Below are 27,502 nucleotides of genomic sequence, written 5' to 3'. Positions count from 1 at the left end.
TGGCCCAGGAGAGGAAACCCGAGTGTAGATATCGATCACGTAACAGGAGACGCGCTCCCTCGTGTGCCCTTGGAGGCCCTAAAAGCTCCATCAGTGTATGGCTAATGTGCAGCGCTCATGGCTTTTTAGCAACTCCCTCATTGCAGCCACACCCAAAAAGCTACATTAGTTTATCTTCTGCTTGGAAATACATGAATAAATATTTGAATAAGTGATTGTTGTGTTTTAGGAATGGCAGAATTCCATCCAGAAGAATGCAGGACTGGCATTTATTGAGCTCATCAATGAAGGAAGGTAATGACAGGAAATATCACTCTTGTTTACAGTGGGATTCCTACAAAAATATACACTACCGTTCAAAAGTTTGGGGTCAGAGCGACCCCAAACTTTTGAACGGTAGTGTATTTATTTATCAGTGATTGTTTTGCAAAAATAAACAAAAAAATCTGTCTAAAGTTATAATTTTAAAGGGATCCACGGATAGAAAGACTTCTAGTTCTTCACAGATAAACCCCTGTTGATTTTTTCGTTTTTATACAATTTGTAAAATTAGTTTAACTAGTAGGTCGCCATTGTTTTGACGTCGCTGGGCGGTGACGTCACATGGTTACGCTGCCGGATTTCCAGAGTATGACTCTAGCGACATAAACATGTCATCTCTTCAACCCTTTCAATTTGAACCCGAGAGGAATATTAATGAGCATCACAGCACTGTCGATATTTCCAAAACGAGCAGCAAAGGTCAAATGAAAAGAAAAGACGGGACATAGACTTCATAATGATATTGGTGGGACACGGGGCGTGGGGCCGATTAATAGGGGGGCTATCTCCATCAAAGTTGACCGAGTGGATACACAGACAAAGAGCTTTTTAAGTTGAAAATTCTTGGAAATACATGCTTAAATCCCTGAATTCTTTATAGATATGGACATAAAACAGTCTCGATTCTTCGTTAAAAGAGCAAAGAACCGGGCTGTTAGCATTTATTTCATGTAGATATGTCGAAAGTGCTGCTAGTCTTTAAGCCACTGTAGCGCCGCTTTATTATCACAAAGAACTTTTTCCTTTCAAAATTCTTGGGACTAAATGCTTAAATCCCTGAATCCTATATAGATATGGACATAAAACAGTCTCATTTCTTTGTTAAAAGAGCAAAGAACCGGGCAGGAGGCATTTATTTTACGTAAATATGTTGAATGTGCTGCGACCGCCCTATGAAAACAAAGAGCGTTTTCCATCGAAAATTCTTGTGAATAAATGCTTAAATCGCTGGATTCTTTATAAATGTGGACGTAAGACAGTCTCAATTCTTTTTTAAAAGAGCAAAGAACCGGGCATTTATTTTACGTAAATATGTCAAATGTGCTGCGGCTGCCTTATGAAAACAAAGAGCTTTTTCCATTGAAAATTCTTGAGAATAAATGTTTTAAATCCCTGAATTCTTTATAGATATGGAAGTAAAACAGTCTCAATTCTTTGTTAAAAGAGCAAAGAACTGGGCAATTAGCATTTATTTTACGTAAATATGTCCAATGTGCTGCGGCCGCTTTATGAAAACAAAGCTTTTTCCGTTGGAAATTCTTGTGAATGAATGCTTAAATCCCTTAATTCTTTATAGATATGGACTTAAAACAGTCTCGATTCTTGGTTAAAAGCAAGTAGTAAGCATGTAGTTAGCATTCATTTTACGGATATATTGGGAACTATGATACCAATGCCGTAGCGGCTAATTTCTCCCATTGATTTTTTTTCACGTTTCAAAATGCCTGCATGTTACGAAAAATATAATAATTACCTTGAATCCTCGCAAAAATCACTCCTGAGACAATCCTTCCTGTTTGTATGTGGTACAGCTTTCATACTTTTTCAACCTAAATCCGTCGTTAGATCGCTGTGTGCGCGTGTTTGAGAATAACTCCTTTTGATGTGGGCAGGCCCCCTACTTAAAGGCGAGGTGCATTGGATGACGGACGTGACCCGTTAATGTCATTATAAACTCAATGGACAGGATGAGATGAGTGTCAAAATGTGCTACACTGGAGAAATGTCTACAAGAGGCGAATTTGACACCCAAAGTACTACCGTGCGCTTTCAGCTTGTTTTGTTTACATGAATACAGACAGAACATACTAAAGATGCGTTAAGAAAATACTTCAATGTAGTGATATCAAATAAGGTTGGTTTAAATATACTACGTGACTAATGTGGTCAACAGATCAACAATCTGCTTTGAAGCTACCACACAATGGTTATAGGTATGAGAGGGAACCACATGCAAAAGTATTTTGAGGCAATGAAAAGGTAATAAAAGACCCAATAAAAACACAAAAATGATGTATTGCCGCTTTTAACCGCTGAGCACATGTGTTGGACGTCTCGCCGCGTAGAAGGAATTGCAGTAACCCGGAAGTATCCGTCGAGTGACAGTGACAATCTACTTCATCACCCCGAGTGTCCATTGCGCACTTAAAACACTGCACCCACCGTAGGCCAAATTATGTACTAAATAGTATAGATTTTTAAATCAAAGGTAATATTTTAAGTGTTTCTAATAACATATTTTAGTAAAAGAGAACAATTGTAGCTTATAAGAGCCTACAAGTCTTTCAGTCCGAGGTTCCCTTTAAAAAATTGAACCATTTAGGTAAAAAAAATGAAAACATTAATATTTTTCTTGAAAAAAGGACTTTTTAGACTTGTGTTATTGTTATTGTATTACGATGACTGTTTCTTTTTCCTAAAAATAATCATTTATATCGCCAAAAATTTGACATTTCCCCATAAGATTTGAACATGTTTTTCTTTTGTATTGTACTTGTATTATACTGTTAAAAAATTTTTTTTTTAACTTTTTAATCTCACCAGGACTAGTTTGTCATACAGGCTGATGGCTGTCCTCTAATAGCTAACTCCTAACTATTAATTCTGCAATTAATTAATCAGCCCTGATACAAAAAAAATAAATTAATTCAAGGATCAATGCAATCAGTAGAATGTACCAAATTTCATTGTGATCTGTCCACAAATAATGGAAGAATAGCCCAAAATGACACGCGGTGTACACACCAACATGACAGGTCTTCAGCCTGCAATTAATAGTAATAGAAATAATAATATTGATGAATATTACTTCACTGTTGTAGAATTTTTTTTCACCTAAAAACATTTTTTTTCCCCTCATATTTTTTCACCTTGAGTTCATTGTGTACCAAATAAACACTCTTCAATACTGACAATTTAATAAATTTACCAATCCATGTTTCACCCCGTGGCATGCGCGTTTGTGTGTTGTCAGACTTCTATGTCACGCCATGAAGGACCACATCGTTCGTGTGGCCAACGAGGCTGAGTTCATCTTGAACCGTCAACGAGCCGAAGACGTGCACAAGCACGCAGAGTTTGAGGTATGTGCGGTAGTGCCCCGTAGCTAGGTCCTAGGTTGGTATTTGTTAGGGGTTGAACATTGACATGAAATAATTTGGAAGGCTAGCTTCTCCGAATTACGCTACCAACCATTACGAACAAATGTTCAACACAGACCCCTTTTTTTTTTTTTTAATTTTTAACACTTATGAACTTGTAAAATACAACTTCTTCTGTAACCAGAAAAGGCAATTTTTGGAAAAATTGATTAGGATTGCTTTGCTCATATAGATTTTCGGTCACTTACCAGTAATTTGAGGTCATTTTTGGGTGACCGACTCGTTACCTCATTGGCTGCCATTAATGGCAATAGACATGATTGTCAAATGGCACTAAAACATGAACATTCAGTGCCAGCTAGTGCCGTCAATAGCACTGAAAGATGAACATTCACTTGCAAAGATGAACATTCACTGGCAGTCCTCCCAGTTTAAATGAATTAGATGTCTACCGATGTCAATGTGTAAATTGATTCAATTATTCATTTTTTTAATGTGTAAATATGTGAACCGCATAAAATACAGATTGATGTACATTTTGAAATATGAATTTTAATGTTTCGACCATTGCAACTAAAAAAAACCCCCCAAAAAACCCCACATTTTTCCCCAACTGTACTGCAAAGGATGACATACAGTCCTGGCCAAAAATATTGGCACCCCTGCAATTCTGTCAGATAATGCTCAATTTCTCCCAGAAAATGATTGCAATTACAAATGCTTTGGTAGTAATATCTTCATTTATTTTGCTTGCAATGAAAAATCACAAAAGACAATGGGAAAAAAAAAACTATGATCATTTTATACAAAACTCCAAAAATGGAACGGACAAAAGTGTTGGCACCCTTTGAAAAATCATGTTATGCTTCTCTAATTTGTGTAATTAACAGCACCGGTTACTTACCTGTGGCACTTAACAGGTGGTGGCAATAACTAAATAACACTTGCAGCCAGTTAAAAGGGATTAAAGTTGACTCAACCTATGTCCTGTGTTCTTGTGTGTACCACATTGAGCATGGAGAAAAGAAAGAAGACCAAGGAACTGTCTGAGGACTTGAGAAGTAAAATTGTGAGGAAGTATGGGCAATCCCAAGGCTACAAGGCCATCTCCAAAGACCTGAATTTTCCTGTGTTGACCGTGTGCAGTGTCATCAATAAGTGTAAAGCCCATGGCACTGTGGCTAACCTCCCTAGATGTGGACAAAAAAGAAAGATTGACGAGAGATTTCAATGAAAGATTGTGTGGATGGTGGATAAAGAACCTTGACTAACATCCAAACAAGTTCAAGCTGTCCTGTAGTCCGAGGGTACAACAGTGTCAACCCGTACTATCCTTCGGCGTCTGAATGAAAAGGGACGCTATGGTAGGATACCCAGGAAGACCCCACTTCTGACCCAGAGACATAAAAAATGCCAGGCTGGAGTTTGCCAAAACCTACACGAGAAAGCCAAAAACGTTTTGGAAGAATATTAGAGCTTTTTGGGAAAAGCCATAAACATAGTTTACAGGGGGGAAAAAAACGAGGCCTTCAAAGAAAATAACACGTTCCCCATAGTTAAACATAGCGGAGGTTCCCTGATGTTTTGGGGTTGCTTTGCTGCCTCTGGCACTGGACTGCTTGACCGTGTGCTTGGCATTATGAAGTCTGAAGACTACCAACAAATTTTGCAGCATATTGTAGGGCCCAGTGTGAGAAAGCTGGGTCTCCCTCAGAAGTCATGGGTCTTCCAGCAGGACAATGACCCAAAACACACTTCAAAAAGCACTAGAAAAGGGTTTGAGAGAAAGCACTGGAGATTTCTAAAGTGGCCAACAATGAGTCCAGACCTGAATTCCATAGAACACCTGTGGAAAGATCAGAAAATTGCAGTTTGGAGAAGGTATCCTTCAAATCTCAGAGACCTGGAGCAGTTGGCCAAAGAAGAATGGAAAGTTCCTGCAGAGCATGGTAAGAAACTCAGTGATGGATCCCGGAAGCAGTTGTTCAGTTATTTTGTCTAAAAGTTGTGCTCCCAAGTATTAGGCTGAGGGAGCCAATGCTTTTGTCCTGCCCATTTTTGGAGTTTTGTGTAAAATGATTTTTTTTTTCATTCTCATCTGTGTTTTTTTTTTCATTGCAAGCAAAATAAGTGAATATATGACCACCAAAGCATTTGTAATTGCAATCATTTTCTGGGAGAACTTGAGCATTATCTGACAGAATTGCAGAGGTGCCAATACTTTTGGCCAACACTGTATGTAAAGAAAGTGACTTTTAAACTATTTGAACTACTTTTTACAGTCAAACTGCGCCCAGTACGCGGCTGACCGTCGCGAAGAGGAAAAGATGTGCGACCACCTGATCAGCGCCGCCAAGCACCGAGACCACGTGACCGCCAACCAGCTCAAGCAGAAGATCCTCAATATCCTCACCAATAAGCACGGAGCCTGGGGCACCATGTCACAGAGGTCGGTCGCCGGGAAACCTCGCTTTTCGCTCACAAGCCAAGGTTGTTCCATAACCAACTGTTTATCGTGCATCTTTTTCAGCCAATTGCACGACTTCTGGCGTCTTGATTACTGGGAGGACGACTTGCGCAGGAGACGGAGATTCGTGAGAAACGCCTTCGGGTCCACGCACGCTGACGTGGCGCTCAAAAGTCTTGAGGACTACGGTTAGTTTTTGATCGGGATGAGCCGGGTACATGGGTGACACGAGTACTCGTTTCCAAGGGCGCAGGTTTGCTCTCAATATTGGTAGGGACGATATAACATTATAACCTGCATGTACGCTTTTTGCTAGGAACGGGACATTAATATGACCAAACAGATTGTGTGAATGGGGTTCAGGGATACATATCTCACCAATATGAATCTAATTAATTGATAGACTAAATGATTAATGCAAAATGAATCTGTATTGACTTGAGATTCTTCCACTTGCTTTAAGTAAATATTCCTCTTTCTTTGTTATCGGACTATCAGTTGCAAAATTAGTGGTGTGTTGCCCACCTCCACAACATTGACATCTCTTTACATTACTTACAGTGGCTGTTTTTGGTGGAAAAAACGTCTAATAGCCCCCATCTTTGAATGGGGTGGAGGAGGCGGCACGTTGTATTTCTGTCGGTTTGTCAATGCGTGTGGGTGTGTGTCATCAGCCAATCAAACGTGCGTTTGAGGGGAAAAATTGACTGGCACATTCGGCAAATGAAATGGAGTCAATGTAAGACTGAACATAATAAAAGTTCTGTAATTCACTTAATGACGGTAAGGTCAGTTCTATCCTTACAAAATATGGGAAGACAATCTAAATTACCTATACTATATATACCGTATTGGCCCGAATATAAGACGACCCCGATTATAAGACGACCCCCTCTTTTTCAAGACTTAAGTTTGAAAAAAGACTTTTTGAACACCAAATTAATTTTTATACAGAAACGACCACGGAAAGCTTTTCTCTGACTGAGCATTTTTTAGGCGATCTTTTTGAGCTCTCCATCTCCGTACATTACACTCTGTGACACCATATTTCACAGCCGCTTTGCAGTTGTTTGAAGACACCGCCTCATTTATCACCATCAACTTGAAGTTTGCGTCATAACTTCTCCTCAGCTGCCGGTGTTCTGCCAAAATGTCCTACATCGGCGAAACGTCCTACATTAGTCGAATTTGACACCTAAATTACTACCGTGCGCTCTAAACTTGTTTTGTTTAGATGCATACAGGAATAACGTACTAAAGAAATGCCTGCAGAAAATACTTAAATGTAGTTATGTCAAATAAGGACGATTTAAATACGCTACGTGACTAATGTGGTCAACTGCTTCAAAGCTAACACAAAAAAACACAATGGTTAAAAGTATGAGAGGGTAATACATGCAAAAAGTATCTTTGAGGCTGTGAAAAGGTTCTAAATAACTAAATAAAAACAAAAATAGTGAGTACTCGCCGCTTCCAACCGATGTGCGCATGCGTGTGAATGCATATGCAAGCGCCCTGAGCATTGTGTAGGACGTTTCGCCGCGTAGTAAGGAATGGCCAAACACCGGTTAACCTGGCCAATCTTCGACCCACTTTTCTCCAAATTGTCGCGAAGTTTCTCCATTTTCGGTTATCTCTTCTATTACCGGTATTTTCTTCTCTTTTCCTTCTTACCACTTTCTTCTTCGTGTCAGGGGTTCCCTTTGGCCGCCCGAGTCGCGTTCAGCATTCGATTCATTGATGACTGGCGCCATCAAGCGTCGTGAATGGGTATATGTCTAGGCCGCAGTTTTTTTTTTTTTTTTTTTTTTTTTTTTTTAGACCGCAGTTATAAGACGACCTCCTCTTTTTCAATCTTATTTCAGTGCAAAAAACATCGTCTTATATTCGGGCCAATACGGTATATATATATATAAAATATATGTATAGACCCTACCCACCGACGTCACAAAACCACGTGCTCGCTGTATGGTTCCGCCCACTTGTCCGTCATTTTGTCTCTGTATTAGCATTGGTTTCAATTGATCGAGCAATTTAAAATGCATTTCATGGTGCTTTGGCCCGGTGCTTTCGGATGCCGTAAACTCACTGGATGTGTTGCATAAAAGGCGTTATATGGAAAAGCTTCGTTCTATACAGTCGCCAGATCCATATTTGATGCCCAAATCGATGTTTTTCGACCCACTGTCTTCGCCCTGTCTGCCTGACATCTGCTACGCTGATATTTACAATTATCTTGTCCACACAAAATCAGCCTATTCTCACGAAAATTTGAAAAACTTCAAGAGCTTGGAGGCTTATAAATACTTCGTTGCTGGTTGGGTGAAACAGGTCCTCGTCCACGAAAATTCGGCAGGAATCTATCTTGTGCTTGGAAAGGTGAGTTACGAAATTTTCAATTCAAAATCTTTTGTTATTGCTAACATCCACTGTCAAGTCTAATGTATTTCATGTCGTTTGTCAATGGAGTTAAGGCTTTTAATGTTTATATGGTTTAGCGATAGCACTCTCACTACATACATACGTGTATGTTGTCGGCGATTAGCCTAGCAATTATCTTAATTGTGGTTATTTGTCAGCCCAAAACCCTCTAAGTATATCTTAAATGCATCTTACCGGATATAAAATGACTACTACATAGTCTGTGGTGATTTTTTTGGTGCCCAGTTTTCACGTCGAATTGCAGCCGTCCATTTCGCTCTCCTCTTTGGATCCCTCGGAATACGGTAAAACTTCAAGCCTCTCCTTCCATCTTCTCTGTTAGTGCAACCAACAGCCACACACGCCTTCACCATTTTGATTATTAATGTTAAGGAGCAGAAAAACACGCCGTAAATATGAGGAATGTACGTAGCCGTAACAGGTTAACACTATGTTTTGACGGACAAGTGTGCGGCACCAGTCAGGAGGAAGGAGTTGTGACGTCACGTGGGTAGGGTCTATATATAAAAATATATACAGTACTGTGCAAAAGTTTTAGGCAGGTGTCCTGCCTAAAACTTTTGCACAGTACTGTGTATATTTTTATTATATTATGTATATACAGGATATACTCTATGTATATATTTTCCCCAAGTGGAAGCTTCCATGATCCTAATAAATTTAATAATTAAAAAAAAAACAAAACATTATATATATATATATATATATATATATATATATATATATATATATATACATACAGTATATATACATACACACACACACCTTCCTTGTGGAGGCTGGCCTGAACGCAGTAGTTTTGCAGGTTAGCAAGTTCACACAGTTTAATGTTATACTAACTCTAGATGCAGGTTGGACTTTCAGTAGCAACATTAGTGGTGTTTCCCCCACTTCCACATCATTGACGTCTTTACTTTACTTACTTAATCCTGCTGGCAGAAAAAAAAAAACTTCTAATATCCCTCCTCTTCGAAGAGAGTGGAGAAGGCGGCATGTTGACATGACATGAATTTGTCGGGCTGTGAGTGCATGTGTGTCTGTGTTTGGGGTCAAATCATTAGCCAAACAAACGTGCGTTTGGGCGAAAAATAGACCGTCACATTCACCAAGTGAACAGATAAATGTAAGTCTGAACATGATGAAAATAATTCACTTAATAATGGTAGGGTCTGTTCTATCCTTACAGCACATGGGAAGGCAGTCTAGATGTATTATATAACTGAACTCATTATATAATGCAAATACGGTTGCTAAAAAGTTGAATTGAATTTCAGCATGCTGAAAAGTTGGTATTGTAATGTAACTGCCGTCCCTATGCAAACCTACGCCCTTACCCGTTACGGGAAATGCATTTTTTCCGAGTATGAGCAAAACACGAATAACAGCAAAACAGTATTTAGCTTTCACTTAAGTTTCATTTTTTTTTGGCATCCGTGCAAGGTTCAATCATCAGGTCTTCTTGAAATAGGCACAGAAGAAGAGGAAGAGGGGGCCAAGTCCAAGAAGACCTTTCGCAGCCATTCAGCGGTTGCACAGAACCCTGAGGCTGAGTTGATGCTGGAGGGCGATGATGACGCGGTCAGCCTGCTGCAGGAGAAGGAGATCGACAACCTTGCCGGTAAGACGATGTGCCAGACCTGCGCTCGCTCCATTCGGGTGGCACTCTGGTGACGCAACTGTTTTCATTTGTAGTGCCTTTCCGCCCGCGACTTTTTACTTCACGAGGCAAGTTGGGCTGGTTTCAAGTGTTAGCTGGCTTACAGCCGAAGAGATGATAATTAACACAATCAGAACTAACTCCATTAATCACACAAATGATTATCAATGAATCAGTTAATCAATTAATGATTTCTTAAAAATATACATTTTTTACCCTTTATTGGGCACTCATTGAAGACGTTGGCTGCCAATGACGGCGCGAGATGACAAAATGGATTCGACGTCTAGACCTGTCATTGGTACAGTGGTCATGAGCATTTACAGTCCTCCCAGTTAAATGAATTGGATGTCTATTGTTGTCAATGGCAGGCAATGAGTTAAATACGATGAAGTCACTTCGCCTAAAGAGGGTTAGGGACCAACCTGTTGATGTTGAAAACAAACTAATGGTTTAATCAGTAATACAGGTAGTCCCCAGGTTACGAACGAGTTCCGTTCCTGTGCTGGCAACGTAACCCAAATGCGACGTGAAGAATGGCAACGGGAACTAGGTGCTGTTTACGCAACTGAAAACAAAACAAAAAATGACTGGCGACAAAATGCCGGACTCACAGGCGTCGAAATCACGTAAGTCGGGTATGTCGCAACCCGGAGACTACCTGTATTTGAAAATAAGTATAGATAGATATTAGCCAACGAAACAACAATAACATCTCATATTGTGCCGAATACTATTGTTAAATGATAATTAATATTTTTTTCAACTACAGTGATCCTACGTTTTTGCGGTTAATGGGGACCATCACCTGACACGACAAGTGAAAAACGCGAAGTAGCGCCACTTCCCCCAAACATTATTATTTTTGTTGTGTTCAATGTATTTATTCAGATTTAGAATTGCAAAGAGATACAAATAAGTTACAATTTTATAAAAACTTTTTTCCCCAAAGTATAATTTTAAAAAAACTTTCATGTACAGTGAAGAAAAGAAGTTTTTGAACACCCTGCTATTTTGCAAGTTCTCCCACTTAGAAATCATGGAGATGTCTGAAATTTTCATCGTAGGTGCATGTCCACTCTAAGAGAGATAATCTAAAAAGAAAAATCCAGAAATCACAATATTTGTTTTTTTTAAACGATTTATTTGTGTGATACAATTGCACATAAGTATTTGAACACTAACGTTAATATTTGGTACAGTAGCCTTTGTTTGCAATTACAGAGGCCGATTGAGATTGACCGTTATGTTTAGCTTCTTTCATTTTCTAATGATTGCTTCAACAGTAGACTTTTTTTAGCAAGCTGCTCAGCAATTGCTGCGTAGCCCTTATCAGCCTTGAGGAGCTATACAATTTTGTCTCTTGTGTCTTTGGACAACTCTTTTGTCTTGGCCATGTTGCAAGTATGAGTATTACTGATCGTATGGGGTGGACAGGTGTCTTTATGCAGCTGATGACCTCAAACAGGAGCATCTGATTCAGAATAATACTTGGAGTGGAAGTAGACTTTCAACAGGCGGACTAACAGGTCTTTCAGGGTCAGAATTCTATCTAATAGACAGGTGTTCAAATACTTACGCATTTGCAGCTGTGTCGCACAAATAACTTAAAAAATCATGCAGTGTGATTTTTGGATTTTTCTTTTTAGATTATCTCTCTCACAGTGGACATGCACTGACGATGAAAATTTCAGACCCCTCCATGATTTCTGAGTGAGAGAACAGCAAAATTACAGGGTTTAAGAACTTCAAATGTAATAATTATGATAAGTTTGAACATTTTACTGTCCCACCGAATTATTTTCAAACAAGAATATAGTAGAAAAATGCTTGTCTTATTAAATGTTTCATTGAGTGAGTACACTCAAATCCACTCAAGCTGCTCACTAACACACAGCAACTGTTCAACAAGTTAAACGATGATTGACGCATGCGGTCCTTTGGAGTTTCTGCTTTCAAGCGTCTCCGGCAAGATCAAACCTTAGCATCCGTCAATCATCGTTAACTTTAATAAGCAACTCCAGTGCACTGCCTGACCAAGGAAAGGGGCAGGAGCGACAGTGAGAGACTACGTGATCGGAACAGCTCTATAAAATACTGCATTAAATAATTAATTTTTTAATTGAAAATTTTTTTGCAAAAGACTGAGGGTGTGAAGTTTGAAGCACGAAGGATCACTGTAAATTCAAATATGTGGTATGAACTTATGCACAAAAATAACACGTGGCAAAAGAAACGCGATACTGACAGTCCGCTTGAAATCTAAGTTATACGTCGTCGCCCCCTCCAGGCCCCGTGGTGCTGAGCACACCGGCCCAGCTGGTGGCGCCAGTGGTTGTGGCTCGCGGCACGCTCTCCATCACCACCACCGAGATCTACTTCGAGGTGGACGAGGAAGACCCCGCCTTCAAGAAGGCCGACGCCAAGGCAATGATGCAAAAACGTGACTTCGTGTGTCACCAACCTGACGTTGTTTTAATTTTGTCTTTGTTGCTCCATTCCGTGTACAGGTGTTGGCCTACTCAGAGGGTCTCCATGGCAAGTGGATGTTCAGCGAGATCAGAGCCGTGTTCTCCAGACGTTACTTGCTGCACAACACCGGTCTAGAGGTCTTCATGGCCAACAGAAGTAAGACTGATCTTTTTCCCCAGACATTTTGAATTATCGCAGTCACGTTTGACTCACTATGATGATCATAGGCCTAAGCGGATCTTTTCATCCTTTTGCTTTGAATTAAAATGAGTTTATCACCAGTAGAGGTCCAATCCATGTGAACTGGGGGAAACTGGAACGAATGGTCATTCGCTGCCAAAAGCCAATTTTTATAGATGCAATACATCTGGTTGATGTTTTTGTCATGAGTCAAAAAGTTTAAAACAATCAGGAAATCCACCATTTTTGTTCTTGGGGTCAGTTTTGCAATTGAGTATCTCGAACCATTGTCTAAAACAATCAGGAAATCCACCATTTTTGTTCTTGGGGTCAGTTTTGCAATTAAGTACAACAAATTGAGACAAAACATGACAGTTGGGTGACTCTAGATTTGCAATATTTTGGGTTTTCCAAATTGGAGAGGTGATTAATAATGCTTTGTCCTTTATTTTGTCAGCATCGGTGATGTTCAACTTTCCCGACCAGGCCACGGTCAAGCGAGTGGTCTACAGCCTACCGCGGGTCGGAGTGGGAACCAGCTACGGCCTTCCTCAGGCCAGGTGGGTACAGGCAGCTAATGGGCAAGCTTGCCCGTTGTCATTTCACACTGACGTTTCTGTGTTTGCAGGCGAATTTCATTAGCCACACCGCGTCAGCTCTTCAAGTCATCCAACATGACGCAGCGTTGGCAGCGCAGGGAGATCTCCAATTTTGAGTACCTCATGTTCCTCAACACCATTGCAGGTTTGCACTATCTACTTAAGTCAATTTCTATTTCGCCTCATTCTGAATATAAATGGCAAAAAGCGTTTGGAGTCTTTAAGAAAACTTGTAATTGAAGGTCTTGACAAATGTCACACAATCTCTCTAATTGGTGTCCATAGGGAGGACGTACAACGACCTGAACCAGTATCCCGTCTTTCCCTGGGTGCTGACCAACTATGAATCAGAGGAGCTGGATCTCACGTTGCCTGGCAACTTCCGAGACCTTTCCAAGGTTTGAGTGCTCACATGCTTTCACGCTGTTTTGAAACAGGAGCTCATTAGCTGTAAAAAAAAAAAAAAAAGTCAGAAGTCCTTTTGGCGTAAGGTAATAGCCTCTCTATTACTAAAAAGCCATTTTGGTCTTTTGCAAAGCTCTCTGTAATTCTTAGAGATTGAGTGCTTTTTTTGTTGATGGAACATGGCAACAAACTAATAAGGCAATTCCACAAAAAGTCTGAAGTAGCTTTGTCCAAACATAAACAAGAAGTCTGACACGTTGATTTCAAGTTGGTGTTAATTTTTGCCTGTTTTCAAGGGCCCTTCAATGATTGTCCTAGAGGTGTTAAAAACTACCAAATCAAACCTTGTGCTCTATACTGACCAAACAGGTGACACTAAACTTTGGAAATTTTAAGATTTTATCAGCTGATTCAAGAAAAAAAAGACATTGAAGGGTGCCGCCGACTTATAAATACATAATTTACGGTTAACTGAACCAACTCCTGTTGTTTTTACCCTCTTTGGTTTCCTGCAGCCCCTCGGTGCTTTGAACCCGAAGCGGGCCGCGTTCTACGCCGAGCGCTATGAGACGTGGGATGACGACAGTTCGCCCCCCGACCACTACGCCACTCTCTATTCCACGGCGCGCTCTACTCTCCTTTGGATGCTCAGAATAGTGAGTAACAATAATAGCGGATATGGCTTATAGTGTGCCTCGTCCTACATGGAGAGTCCAGTTAAGCACAACCATCGTATTTTTTTATGTGTGTCCTTAGGAACCCTTTACCACCTTCTTCCTCAATGCCAACGACGGCAAGTTCGACCACGCCGACCGAACCTTCTCAGGCATCGGCCGCTCGTGGAGGAACTGCCAGCGAGACACTGCGGACGTGACGGTAAGGTAGAGCCACGCACTTCCTTATTTGCCCCATCTGATTCTACGGCGGCGGTCCATTAGGAACTGATCCCGGAGTTCTACTACCTGCCCGAGATGTTTGTCAATAGCAACGAGTATGAGCTCGGCGTGCGTGACGACGGTATGCCCGTCTGCGATGTGGAGCTGCCAGTGTGGGCCAAGAAGCCTGAAGACTTTGTGCGCATCAACCGCATGGTAAGGTAGCCTTTCAAATGCGGTAAGTTCGACACTTTAGAGCAGGGGTAGCCAACTCTGGTCCTTGAGGGCCCCTATCCAGCTTGTTTTCCATGTCTCCCTCCTTTAAAACACCTGAATCAAATGATCTGTTCATCAGTAAGCTCTGCAGGAGCCTGATAACGATCCTGATTATTTGAGTCAGGTGTGTTGGAGGAGGGAGACATGGAAAACAAGTTGGATAGGGGCCCTCGAGGACCTACGTTGGCTACCCCTGCTTTTGAGTGTCCAAACAAAATTTAAGAAAATATTCACACATAAGTTGTAGGTGTCCATTTATAGGATACTTACATATAAAATACTACACAGAAAGCTTTGATTGGTCAAAAACAATTCAGAGTAGCACAATTTACCAGGGCTGGAGCTATTGATTATTTAGGCAATCGATTAATCTATCGATTAGCAGAAAAGGTTGTGGGCAGGCATGTATGAGGGGGCAGTCAGAAATGTGTAGAAGGCATCATATGTACACATCACCCCCAGCCAGTGTTGTTAATAACGGCGTTACTAACGGCGTTATTTTCTTCAGTAGTGAGTAATCTAATTAATTACTTTTCTCATCTTGGCAACGCCGTTACCATTCCTGAGGCGGGAAAGGCATGCGTTACTATGCGTTGTGATGTTGGTTGACTGATGCTAGAAAAATCTGAAAAAGACGGACTCACGGAGACGAGAGAGCAGAGCAAGAGTGGGGAGGAGGCAAGGGAGGGTGACGCCGTTGCAAAAGCGATGCTACTATGCTAGATGGCTCCAATAATACCTGACTGTAGCCGATAGCTTACAAACTACGCCCACATGATGCTCCGGTAGACATCATATATATACAGAACTAGATGCAAATGACAGATACGGCAACAAGTATAATAAAAAACTAGATGCGTTACAGAGAAGGCCCAGCTCCGGGGAATCCTTGCAGTCATACCTGGTTCTAGGGTTTATTATTTTTTAAGAAGTTGTATTTTTTTATTTTTTTTATTTTAACAGCTGTTTGTATTTTTTTTATTTTTTTTATTTTAACAGCTGCCATCTTAAAGCAGTGGACTTCTCAAGAAGGCTCTGTTGTAGAGAACCTTCCTAGCGAACCTAAGTAACTTTTTATCTAAAATACTCCTAAATCGGCAAAACGTAACTTAAATCTATCTTTAAATGATGAAACAGTTTTAAAACTTCTACTCTAGTTGTCTAGTTAAGTTTAGGGTAAAGAATTGGGCTAGGGCCACATGTCCCAAAAACCCTATAAACTTCACATTGTGTGACCTGTTTTTTTTTTTAAGGGAAAAAAAAACATGAAAATTATCACCAGTTACTTTGCCAAGTAACTAATTACTCCTACATTCAGGTAACTCAGTGACTAACGCAATTACTTTTTGGGAGAAGTAATTTGTAACTGTAATTAATTACTATTTTAAAGTAAGATTAACAACACTGCCCCCGGCGCCCATGGATGTTTACTGGGGGCTGTGCATGTTTTCCTGTGCGCGCGCGCTGATAATCCTGTGAATTTGCACAAAGCGGAGGGAAAGAGAGATGAGAGAGAACTGATGCTATGTCGTCTTCGATGTTAATCTATCAACTTGTCATGTATTCATTTTGTGAGTATATTAAAAATGTGCTTTCTCAACTTCAAAAATATGTATTTGAGGGGGCAAGACATTTATTTGTTCGAGCACTGCCCCCTCTGACCCCTGCATAGAGCCGTCGTCGTCGATTAGTTAGTTCGAGTAATCGGATTACAAATATTTAATGCTTTGCTGAATTCATTTGAGATGTAAAACAAAACAAAAAGTGTTTATGCTTGCAGTAACATTTATTTTGACTTGCCAAGATTGCACTTTCAAAAGAGCATAAAATGTGAATACCAAATAAAATACCTGAGCATTTTTTCAAATGATGTAGAAGTGCACCTTTATTTCACAAGAGCAATAAATGTATTAAAAAAAAAACAAATTAAGATACCTGAGCTTAGCCTCAAACGGTTAAAAAAAAAAAAACTAGTTGCGGATCTACATACTGTACAACCAAAGAACAATTGTCTAACTTGCACGGCAAAAGTTTGCTAGCTTAAATGCTATAAAATGCTAACTTTTTTGGTTGTTGTTCCAAAGCTTTTAACAAATCGTTCAATCACATATTCTCACAAAAAACTGCTAAATATACTTCTAAACTAAATAAGGAATGCATAAACAAACATATTAGCTCAAACAAAAACGTTTCTTATGTTGGTTTTAACATGGAGCAGCTGGATTCAGCCATGTTAGATACATGTCATGTACACGGTTGCCGCAACAGGGCAGTATATCCACCTAAATGCAGACACTTTCAAAACAAACCATTACAACTTCACTCTTAATTAAACGTATCCTCGGAGCAGCAAACTTTGACTCTGAAGCTTTTTTTCTAATCGAATTACTGTCGAGTTAATCAATCATTAGTCGTTATTTGTATTAATCGTTAGTCAATCGTTGCAGCACCTATTCAGGGTAGCACAACGTAAGATTTCATGTTCTGCTTACTCTGAAATGCAAGTTTGCCCAAAAACTTTTTAATTCCAGCTAGCACAACTAATTTTATCCAGAAAAAATTCAAATCCTCTTTACTTTTAATTCCTAAATTGCAGCGGACGGAGTCTTCTGAAAATATAAAGGCTGTCAGCGTGAGCCCAGGTATAGCAGCTTCATTGTAGCACACTATAGATGTCTGTTCATTTAAAACAATAAAGCCTAACCTTAACTTATTCTTCTGTAATGGCACCAATCATAGTACAAAGCCTTCCTCAGCAAACTTGCCCATCAGAGTCAGAGATTTATTTGTCATTAACATCAGCTCTCACAAGTTGACAATGAAATTCCGTTCGATGAGTGAGCTGGTGCCGGGCCGCTGCAGACGTTCCACACCACCAACTTCTCTCTCTTCTTCAGAAACTACAGAGCAAGTTAAAAGTAGACACACATATATTATACAACATAGCAGGGATATGACAGGATGCACAGTTCACGTGGAGGGATTTTTTGTACCAAAAAAGGAGAACTACCAGTCATGGCTGGAGGAAGGGATGGAGGGGGTAGTGATAGTAAGAAAAAGGCGGTGGTGGACTGGAGGGGGCGAGGTTTTGTGTGAGTGTGTGTATGCACAAGTGTATCAGTATTTGTACGTGTCTGTAGACAAAATAAGGGTCGCACGGCTCTGCGACCGGCCTTGGGAAGAGATCAAGGGCAAGAGATAGGGCCATCTATGCGGTTCTCTCCAGGAGAAGGGAGGGGTTGGGTAAGGGTGTTCGGGAAAGGGAAAGGAAAATTATAATTGAATTAAGCCGCATAAGTAATTTAATATGTCCCAATACAGTTGGTCTTCAGTAAAATTCGCGCTCCTCATGGCGTAGGCGAGACCTCAGGTCCCTTAAGTCATTACCAATAGTCACGGTCTGCCTCGACAGTTCAGTCACCTGGTGCAAAGTAGCATCCACTTTTCTCCATCCTTCCTCGGACCGAGCCGTGAGTCCACGGAGCCAGTTCTCGATCCGAGCCTCGACGCGGTCTTCCAATGCCTTGAATCTCACCGTTTGATCCGTGGTCAATTTGTTGATTTCCTCGAAAGCTGCCATCTTGGAAACTTTCCGGTAGAGCAGGGCACCTCCTAAGCCAAGCAGAAGGAACCCCACGACCATCACGACAAACAGCCAAATATCCTCAATATCTTCCACAGATAGGACTAGGGGTGTGACAATATATCGAAATGGTGATATATCGTGATACTTTGTATCCCAAAAGGTTATCGATATGCTCCTGCCAAGAATCAAAATATGGTTTTAAAAAGGTGTCAATGTCTAAAAAAAATAAAAATGAACCAACAAGTTGCTACCAAAATCTTCCACCATAATAGCATCTCAATTAACTCTAAGGCTGCATTGACGGTGCTTGACGCCCAATATATTTAGACTGGGAACGTTCGTTCATTCGAAACCAGAGCGTTCGGTCATTCTGTCCGATTTTCAGGGCATTTACAGGTCACTTGCTGTTCATTTTAGGGCATTTACAGGTCATTTCCTGTTGCGTTTGAGTCACTGCCTATTCATTTGGGTGATTCGCAGGTCACTTCCTGTTCTGTAACTCCAAATAAACAGGAAGTGACCTATAGAATACCCCAAAATCAACAGGAAGTAACTGAAAGTCAACAGGCAAATGACCTTAAATGGCCCAAAATTACCTCATTGCCTGGCAATGGCTGCCACTGACGGCCATAGACGTGGGAGGGTGGCAGCTTTGGCAAACGGCAAACGGATTGGACGTCTACTAGTGATAAACTCATTCCAATTCACAGCAGAAGCTTGTTTTTCTGTTTATTAGTTGTTTGTAGAATATCCTAGAATGATTTCCCGACCAATGTATCGATAATCATTGTACCGCCATATCGTCAGATCATCGTTATCATGAGCTTTGTATTGCAAATCGTATCGTATCGTGAGTTACCAAGAGGTTCCCACTCCTAGATAGGACAGTAAGACACGCTGGGTTCCAGTGATCCCATGAATCTCTCACGTATCCAGCGGCGAAGGTACCATCTGGGCAAGACGGCTCTCCTGGTGCACCGTGTCTTGTTGAAAAAATCTCATCAATTGTGATGAGAGACCAACTAATCACATCCATTTTTGTATGAGAGACCAGCACAGTTGATCCACAAAGGAAATACAAAAAAAGCAGACAGACTAGACTGATGAAGATAGCAGCAAGCAGGAGCAGGGAGGAAACATGTCTGCCCCCGTCGAAGGCAGGAAGAAAAAGCCTGCTAGCATAGCAGCTATGTTATAACAAACTCTGGTTGTTCTTCTAGGCGCTGGAGAGCGAATTCGTGTCGTGTCAGCTGCATCAGTGGATCGATCTGATTTTCGGGTACAAGCAGAGAGGCCCCGAGGCGGTGCGGGCGCTCAACGTCTTCAACTTCCTATCCTACGAGGGTGCCATCAACTTGGACAATCTGGACGCCGTGCAGCGAGAGGTTGTCAGATCGGTCGCTGCGAGCCATAGGGTGTTGGATGAGACTCCTATTTATGAGTCTGTGTCCGTGTAGGTGATGGAGGCGCAGATTCAGGCGTGCGGGCAGATTCCGTCGCAGCTGCTCATTGAACCGCACCCTCCTCGATCCTCCGCCATGCACCTGGTGAGATATGGCGACCAAACACTCTTTTCATCCTTTTATTGAATGAATATATACAAAGTAATCACATACATTACGTTTGGTCATTGGGTACAGGTTTCATGACACGACATGTTTTTGAAGGAATTAAGGAAACAAACCGACACATTACCTTCCTAGCTGTTTTTTGTTTTAATTCGAAACATTTGCCTTTTTAATACCATTTTCGCTGTTTAGCCTCTCTGCTTCCCGCACGTCAACCCGACCCATCGGTCCTTGGTGTGAACCCGCCGTGACCCTCTTCTCCCACTAATCTGGCCTTTTTCCCGTCCCTCCTCCCTCCCTGGTTGTCTCTTCCTCCATTTCCATTCCCCTGGTCTTCCTCTCCCCCTTTCTGGCTCTCTCTGTCTCTCTCACCAGTGTTTCCTTCCTCAGAGTCCTCTGATGTTTAAGGATCAGATGCAGCAGGACGTGATCATGGTGCTGAAGTTCCCGTCCAACTCTCCCGTCACGCACGTGGCCGCCAACACGTTGCCTCATCTCAGCATCCCCGCCGCCGTCACCGTCACGTGCAGCCGTCTCTTTGCTGTCAACCGCTGGCACAACACTGTCGGTCAGTCGGTCTGTTAGCAACAGATTAACACAGCTACTGTATCTTGAGTCTATTGCTTTTTTCATAATGTTCTGAATGAGCCAAATATAATTTCTAAATATATAATATCTATAATTTCTAAATTTTATTACATAGTTACGTAATATTCCAAATATGGTTCTTGATCAGCTGAATATTAGTTTTAAGTCATATTATGCAGATGAGGCAAATAATCTGTTTTATGATTCTGAATTAGGTCAGTGTCCCAAATGCCAGTCATTTTTACTTTGAAGTGCATGAATGTAAATACTATTTTTTTTTTTTCTGATAGTACTTCAGGGTGGTTCAAATGGATGGTAGGTCTAGCACTATCAATGGCAGTCTATGAGTTAATGAACTAAGTATTTTTCATATCATGCTGATCAAGAAGAACTAGCCATTGTCCAGAAATAGAATCTCCTAGGTTTATAATGGTATCGTGCATAGACTTCACTATCAGTAGATGGGAAATGGGGCGGGGGGTCGCTCCGTATGGTACCTATTTTCAAAAACTTAAAATTCAAATATTTTCAAAACCAAAGCCGCTAGCGACCTATTAAGCAAAACAGGCACTTAAAACGGCTATAAAATTCTCTGATTTTACGCTAGATGCACAAAAATCACCAAATGCAGAGATAATCACCTATATTTTCAGGATCAATAGCTATATTTAACATATCATATCCGTTTTTTCCCGAAATGGCGACTTCAATTTTTTTAAATTTAGCGCAATTCTGACATAGATTTTCAACAACTAATGAATCACTCAATTTTCACATCAGAAACTTAATACTTGAGGAAAGCATGCCGAATCATCTTAATTTTACTCAACAAAAGCAAATTTGGCATTTTTCTATACACAATCACAACTTATTTAAGTTGAATGAAAGGTCATATGTTACTTTTGCCGTAGGACCTCTTGCCCGCTATCTGGCCCTCGTTGTATTTAGTTTTTGAAATGTTATATAAAATAAAACACGTAAAAGCAGAGTTTTTTTTTTTTTGTATGGATGCAGAAATGTTTAAATTACTATTTTTTGCAAAAAAACGGGCAGTTGGCCGAAAATTACCTGATTATTTAATGTATAGGTACGCGATTGTGTATAGATACAAATTCCAACATGACAGCCGTCACAAAACAAAGGGCTTTTAAAATTTGAAATTATTATAAATAAATGCGTAAATCCCAGAATTTCTATAGGTATGAACGTAAAATAGTCTAGATTCTTGGTTAAACGCAAAAAAACGGGCAGTTATTGTTTATTTTACGTAAATATGTCAAGCTAAAGCTACGCAAATTTTTTCCATTCGTTTAATTTTTTTCACAACGTTTCAAAGTGCTTGCATGATGCTATTAGATATAATAATTACTGTATTTTTTGGACTATAAGTCGTACCTGAGTGTAAGTCGCACCAGCCAAAAAATGCGCAATGAAAAGGAACAAAAACAAAAATAAGTCACACCGGAGTATAAGTCGCATTTTTTGGGGGGAAATTTATTTGATATAATCCAGCACCAAGAACAGACATGTCATCTTGAAAGGCAATTTAAAATACAATAGAGAACAACAGGCTGAATAAGTGTACGGTATGCTAACATTAAGTGCTGCAACGATTAATCGATTAACTCGAGTATTCGATTTGGAAAAAAAAGATTCGAATTAAATTTTGCTGTTCCTAGTATTCGTTTAATTATTGTGGCGTTGTCATGGTTTATTTTGAAAGTGTTTGCAATTAGTTTTATTGATTTGAGTGGATACACTGCCTTCTAGTCTGCCTCATTTCACATGGCTGAATCCAGCTGCTCCATGTTAAGACCAACATAAAATAAGATTTTGTTTGTGCTAATGTTTTTTTAATGTATTCGTAATTTAGTTTATGGGTATATTTAGCCGTTTTTTTTTTTTTTGTTGGAATATGTGTCTGAACCATTTGTTAAGAGCATTGTAAAAAAAAAAAAAAAAAAAAAAAAAAAATTACGTTTTACAGCATTTAAGCTAGCAGACTTTTGCTATTTAAGTTAGCCAATTTTTCTTTTGTTGTACATAGATCCTTATTAATTTTTTTTATACCATTTGAGGCTCAGCTCAGGTATTTAAAAAATGTTCATGTTACTTATCCGATTACTCGATTATTCGACAAACTAGTTCATCGATTAATCAACTACTAAAATAATCAATAGCTGCAGCCCTACTAACATTACATGACGATAGAAGTTAGATCGGGTCTAAAAAAATCCAGCCCGACCCGACCAGCCTGCGGGTATTAAAGCCCGACCCGGCCCGCCGATCAATTAACTTGATTTGCAGGTCCGAGTCCGAAAACCCCCCGAAATTTTATATTTCATTTGTAGGCACGAGGCCGGAAAAAAAAAATTCTATGTTTTATTTGTGAGGACTCAGGAGAAGGAGGAAATGCGGGGATGCGATGCGTGGTTGCGTTTTGTGTGATCACATTTGTGACAATGCCTGTGCATATATGCATAATGATAACAAATTAAAGAACGAATTCTTCCATTCAAACAAAACTAAGATGGACATTCAACAAACATTTATATCTTTTATATTTGTGTGTCTGTTCTAACAGGCGGATAGTGGATTTGACATTTATTTTAATCTCTTCGAGTTGGTAGAAAAAAGGTTTTCTCAATGTTTAAATAGTTTACATATTTTTATGATCAAAAGTTTGTTAAATATATTTCCATATGAGACTAAAGCGGCACATTCTTTTACATTCAACGAAGCTGACACAGGTTTCTGTATAGCATCTTCAACATTTTGAATCCTTTCCATACCCCACTCCTACTGCAGTTGTTTGCTTTTCAATTACCCTGTCTTTAGTTTGTTTTTCACTCCTAGCTGCTGCATATCGATAAGAAAATACAAAGATGTGGACTCGCGGAGGGCGTCAGGGTGGGAGGGGAAGATTGAAAAGAGAGCAGGGCCACGGCGTTCAAGTGCGCAGGCATGCACAGCGCCCTCTCTGTTTTATCCAAATTATTTATTTTATTTAATATCCATACATCGTTTTGGTATAAATACAGTGCCCTCCATAATTATTGGCACCCCTGAAAAAGATGTGTTTTTTATCTTCTAATATATATTTTTTAAATTCAAATAATATGTGACCTTAATGGAAAAAAGAGGAAAATCCAACCTTCAATACAAGTGCATTCATTCAGTGGGGAAAGAATCCCACATAAAGAAACTATTTGACATCAAATAATGTGTGTCACAATTATTAGCACCCCTGGTGTTAATACTTTGTACAACCCCCTTTTGCCAACAAAACAAGGTCTGGGGACTGAGATGGCCATGGTAGTAACTTGATTTTGTGTCTGGTGAACCATTTCTGTGTAGATTTGGCCATATGTTTAGGGTCATTGTCTTGCTGAAAGACCCAGTGACGACCCATCTTCAGCTTTCGGCCAGAGGGCAACAGATTTTGATTTAAAATGTCCTGGTATTCATAAGCATTCATGATGCCATGCACCCTAACAAGGTTCCCAGGGCCTTTGGAAGCGAAACAGCCCCACAGCATCACTGACCCACCCCCATTTACGTCTTCCTTGGGGGGGCGTAACAGAAAATAATTGAGAAGCAGGGTGACTTAGAGTGTTTGTTGCCAAAAAGCTCAATCTTGGTCTCATCTGACCGTTTGGTCTCATCTGACCAAAGCACACGGTCCCAGTCTGCAACAAACACTCTAAGTGGGTCTGGAGTGCCACGAAAGACACAAAATCAAGCTCCTCCCATGGCCATCTCAGTCCCCAGACCTTGTTTTGTTGGCAAAAGGGGGTTGTACTAAGTATTAACATCAGGGGTGCTAATAATTGTGACACACATTATTTGATGTAAAATAATTTTTTCTTTATGTGGATTTTTTTCCCCACTGAGTGAATGCACTTGTATTGAAGGTTGGATTTTTCTCTTTTTTTCCATTAAGGTCCCATATTATTTGAATAAAAAACAAATTAATAGAAGCTAAAAACACATCTTTTTCAGGGGTGCCAATAATTATGAAGGGCATTGTATATGAATATATATTTATTTTTAAAAAAGTTAGCGAGAGAGAAGTCCGGCCCGACCCAACCGTAAATAATCACACATTAGTCGCTTCAGAGTATAAGACGCACCTTCTGCCAAACTATGAAAAAAAACTGCGACTTATAGTCCGAAAAATACGGTACCTTGAATGGTCGACCAAATCACTATTGAGACACTTCTGCCTACTTGTATGAACTAAAACCTCTGTCCTGTTTCAACCTTAATCTGGCGTTGGAACGCAGCATGTGTTTGAGTTTATCACAGTGAAAGCTGTCGAGACGCTTTGCCTGGCCCCCGGCACCCTACGGGAAGCTGTGGTGCAATGTCCGTTGGAGCTGTCTCGTCAACTGATAGTGAAGTCTATGTATCTTGTTATTCTAAAAGGAATTGGATTGTTTAAGACAAGTAAAAATATGCCAGGTTCTAACTGAAACATATTGTGTTGGACTTGATCCAGGCTTGCGAGGTGCACCAGGATACTCCCTGGAGCAAGCTCACCACCTCCCCATTGAGATGGACCCTCTCATTGGTCAGTATGCTTGTTGTATTACACCTATCAGAAGAGAGGGCATCTTTAAAGGAGGACAGAGGTGTCATCAAGGCATGTTTCTGGGCCGTTCCTTCCAGCCAACAACTCTGGCACCAACAAGCGTCAGATTACGGACCTGGTGGACCAGAGCATCCAGATCAACACGCACTGCTTCGTGGTGACTGCTGACAACCGCTATATCCTGGTGTGCGGCTTCTGGGATAAGAGCTTTCGGGTCTACTCCACGGAGACCGGTACAAGCTATTGGACACATCTGTTTTAGAATGGAACGCTGAACGCTCGACGGTCCCTACAGGAAAGCTGACCCAGATCGTGTTCGGCCACTGGGACGTGGTGACGTGCCTGGCCCGGTCAGAGTCCTACATTGGGGGAGACTGCTACATCGTGTCGGGCTCCAGAGATGCCACTCTTCTTCTTTGGTACTGGAGTGGGCGGCACCACATTATCGGGGACAACCCCAACAACAGTGAGTGCCTGACTGTATGAGCCTTGTGGGTTTCGCAAAAAAAAAAAAAAAAAAAACTGAACGGTTTTGGCAACATTTTTCCTACAGGTGACTATCCCGCCCCTCGGGCTGTCCTGACAGGACACGACCATGAGGTAGTGTGCGTGTCTGTCTGCGCCGAGCTGGGATTGGTCATCAGCGGAGCCAAAGGTAAGCAAAAATAAGATTCTCAATTCGAATTGGAGCTGCCTAGTTAAACTTAGTTGCTGTAATTTTGTTCTTAAATTGAAATATATTTACCAAATATCATTTTAAAATCTTATTTGCATCATTCAAAATGAGTGAAATGTAATTTTTAATCATATTGTTTCATTCTAATGAGTCATTACAGATGAGTCATTTATTATTTTTTAATCATGCTGTTTACGTTTATAAATGTTAAATGTTAAACAAAGGTAACATAAATAAAGTCCAAACTACTGTCTTAAATATCTTTTTCTCCCTATTGGTGCTGTTAGCCCTCGAGTTGTCATAACTTCACAAAGAACCAAACTCTTTTCTCAATGTATTGAATAATTGTTTGCCTTTCTGACTATTCTTTAGAGGGTCCGTGCCTGGTGCACACCATCACTGGGGACCTCCTGAGGGCCTTGGAGGGTCCCGAGCTGTGCCAGCAGCCACGTCTGATCTCAGTGTCCAGCGAGGGCCACTGCATCATCTACTACGAACGGGGACGCTTTTGCAACTTTAGCATAAACGGCAAGCTGCTGGCTCAGATGGAAGTTAACGATTCTACGCGGGTGAGGCCCTCTCTGCCATTGACGGCGATAGTAGTCCAATTCATTCGCCCATCCTAGTCAAAATGGATTGGACGTCTAGCCTCTGTCAATAGCAGCCATGTGTTAACCAACTTTGCAACCCTTCTTCGGAACCAGGCCATCCTTTTGAGCAGCGACGGGCAGAATCTGGTGACGGGCGGTGACAACGGCGTGGTGGAGGTGTGGCAAGCGTGCGACTTCAAGCAGCTCTACATCTACCCAGGATGCGACGCCGGCATCCGCGCCATGGACCTGTCTCACGACCAGAGGTTCTAGAAGCTTACACAAACGTTAACCAAGAAAAAAAAATGTTAAAACCATAGACTTCACTGTCAGTTAACGCGACATGGGACTCGAGGCTGATCCGTAGGGGGCCTATTTTCAAAAACTTCAAATTCAAATATTTTCAAAACCAAAGCCGCTAGCGAGCTAAAACCAAAAAAGGGCATTTCCCTTAGGCATGTATGAGTCTCCATGAGCATAAAAAAATTCAAAGTCGTTCCCTAATAAAATCTGATTCATTTTTTATATAAAAGTATAACAAAACTTAAAATGGCTATAAAATTCTCTAATTTTATGCTAGATGCACAAAATCACCAAATGCAGAGATAATCACCTGTATTTTCAGGATCAATAGCAATATTTAATATATAAGTTTTTGACCAATATAGCAACATATTTTTTTTCAACAGCTAATAAATCACTCCGTTTTCACACCAGACACTTAGTACTTGAGGAAAGCATGCAAAATCATCTTAATTTTACTCAACAAGGCAAAATTAGCATTTTTCTATATACAATCATAACTTATTTAGGTGTAATTCTGATGTTACTATTGCTTCAGCATGTCTTGCAGGCTATCTGGCCCTCATCGTTTTTAGATTGAAATGTTACATAAGATAGAACACGTAAAATCCTTTTTTTTGTGTGTGTGTGTGTGTGTGGACACAGAAATGTCTTTTTGTCTAATTTTTGCCAAAAACTGGCAGTTGGACAAAAATAACCTGATCATTTGAATGTACGCTGTTGTGTATGGATAGAACATGGCGGCCATTACAAAACAAAGAGCTTTTTAAGTTGGAAATTCATGTAAGTAAATGCGTAAATC

At 40.5% G+C, this 27,502-nt stretch overlaps 1 protein-coding gene across 7 annotated transcripts in view; it reads left to right on the top strand.

The window, feature by feature from the left end:
• Nucleotides 1-27,502, top strand: part of nbeaa (neurobeachin a) — a 145,655-nt gene that overhangs the window by 114,949 nt on the left and 3,204 nt on the right. For 6 of the 7 annotated variants that reach the window (XM_057820700.1, XM_057820698.1, XM_057820696.1 and 3 more), the window contains 22 exons: nucleotides 230-294; nucleotides 3,296-3,404; nucleotides 5,705-5,871; nucleotides 5,953-6,077; nucleotides 9,800-9,949; nucleotides 12,279-12,415; nucleotides 12,499-12,616; nucleotides 13,098-13,200; nucleotides 13,269-13,384; nucleotides 13,525-13,637; nucleotides 14,160-14,300; nucleotides 14,401-14,520; nucleotides 14,583-14,735; nucleotides 19,602-19,766; nucleotides 19,839-19,928; nucleotides 20,325-20,517; nucleotides 25,039-25,110; nucleotides 25,209-25,364; nucleotides 25,427-25,597; nucleotides 25,685-25,786; nucleotides 26,180-26,376; nucleotides 26,512-26,663. In XM_057820700.1, coding sequence (XP_057676683.1) covers nucleotides 230-294; nucleotides 3,296-3,404; nucleotides 5,705-5,871; nucleotides 5,953-6,077; nucleotides 9,800-9,949; nucleotides 12,279-12,415; nucleotides 12,499-12,616; nucleotides 13,098-13,200; nucleotides 13,269-13,384; nucleotides 13,525-13,637; nucleotides 14,160-14,300; nucleotides 14,401-14,520; nucleotides 14,583-14,735; nucleotides 19,602-19,766; nucleotides 19,839-19,928; nucleotides 20,325-20,517; nucleotides 25,039-25,110; nucleotides 25,209-25,364; nucleotides 25,427-25,597; nucleotides 25,685-25,786; nucleotides 26,180-26,376; nucleotides 26,512-26,663 — 2,915 coding nt within the window. The remainder of the gene's footprint in view (nucleotides 1-229; nucleotides 295-3,295; nucleotides 3,405-5,704; nucleotides 5,872-5,952; nucleotides 6,078-9,799; nucleotides 9,950-12,278; nucleotides 12,416-12,498; nucleotides 12,617-13,097; nucleotides 13,201-13,268; nucleotides 13,385-13,524; nucleotides 13,638-14,159; nucleotides 14,301-14,400; nucleotides 14,521-14,582; nucleotides 14,736-19,601; nucleotides 19,767-19,838; nucleotides 19,929-20,324; nucleotides 20,518-25,038; nucleotides 25,111-25,208; nucleotides 25,365-25,426; nucleotides 25,598-25,684; nucleotides 25,787-26,179; nucleotides 26,377-26,511; nucleotides 26,664-27,502) is intronic. The other variant, XM_057820697.1, reaches the window with a different exon arrangement.

Source organism: Corythoichthys intestinalis, chromosome 18, assembly GCF_030265065.1.
Source record: "Corythoichthys intestinalis isolate RoL2023-P3 chromosome 18, ASM3026506v1, whole genome shotgun sequence".
Classification (NCBI taxonomy): domain Eukaryota; kingdom Metazoa; phylum Chordata; class Actinopteri; order Syngnathiformes; family Syngnathidae; genus Corythoichthys; species Corythoichthys intestinalis.
This window is presented reverse-complemented; position numbering and strand designations above follow the sequence as displayed.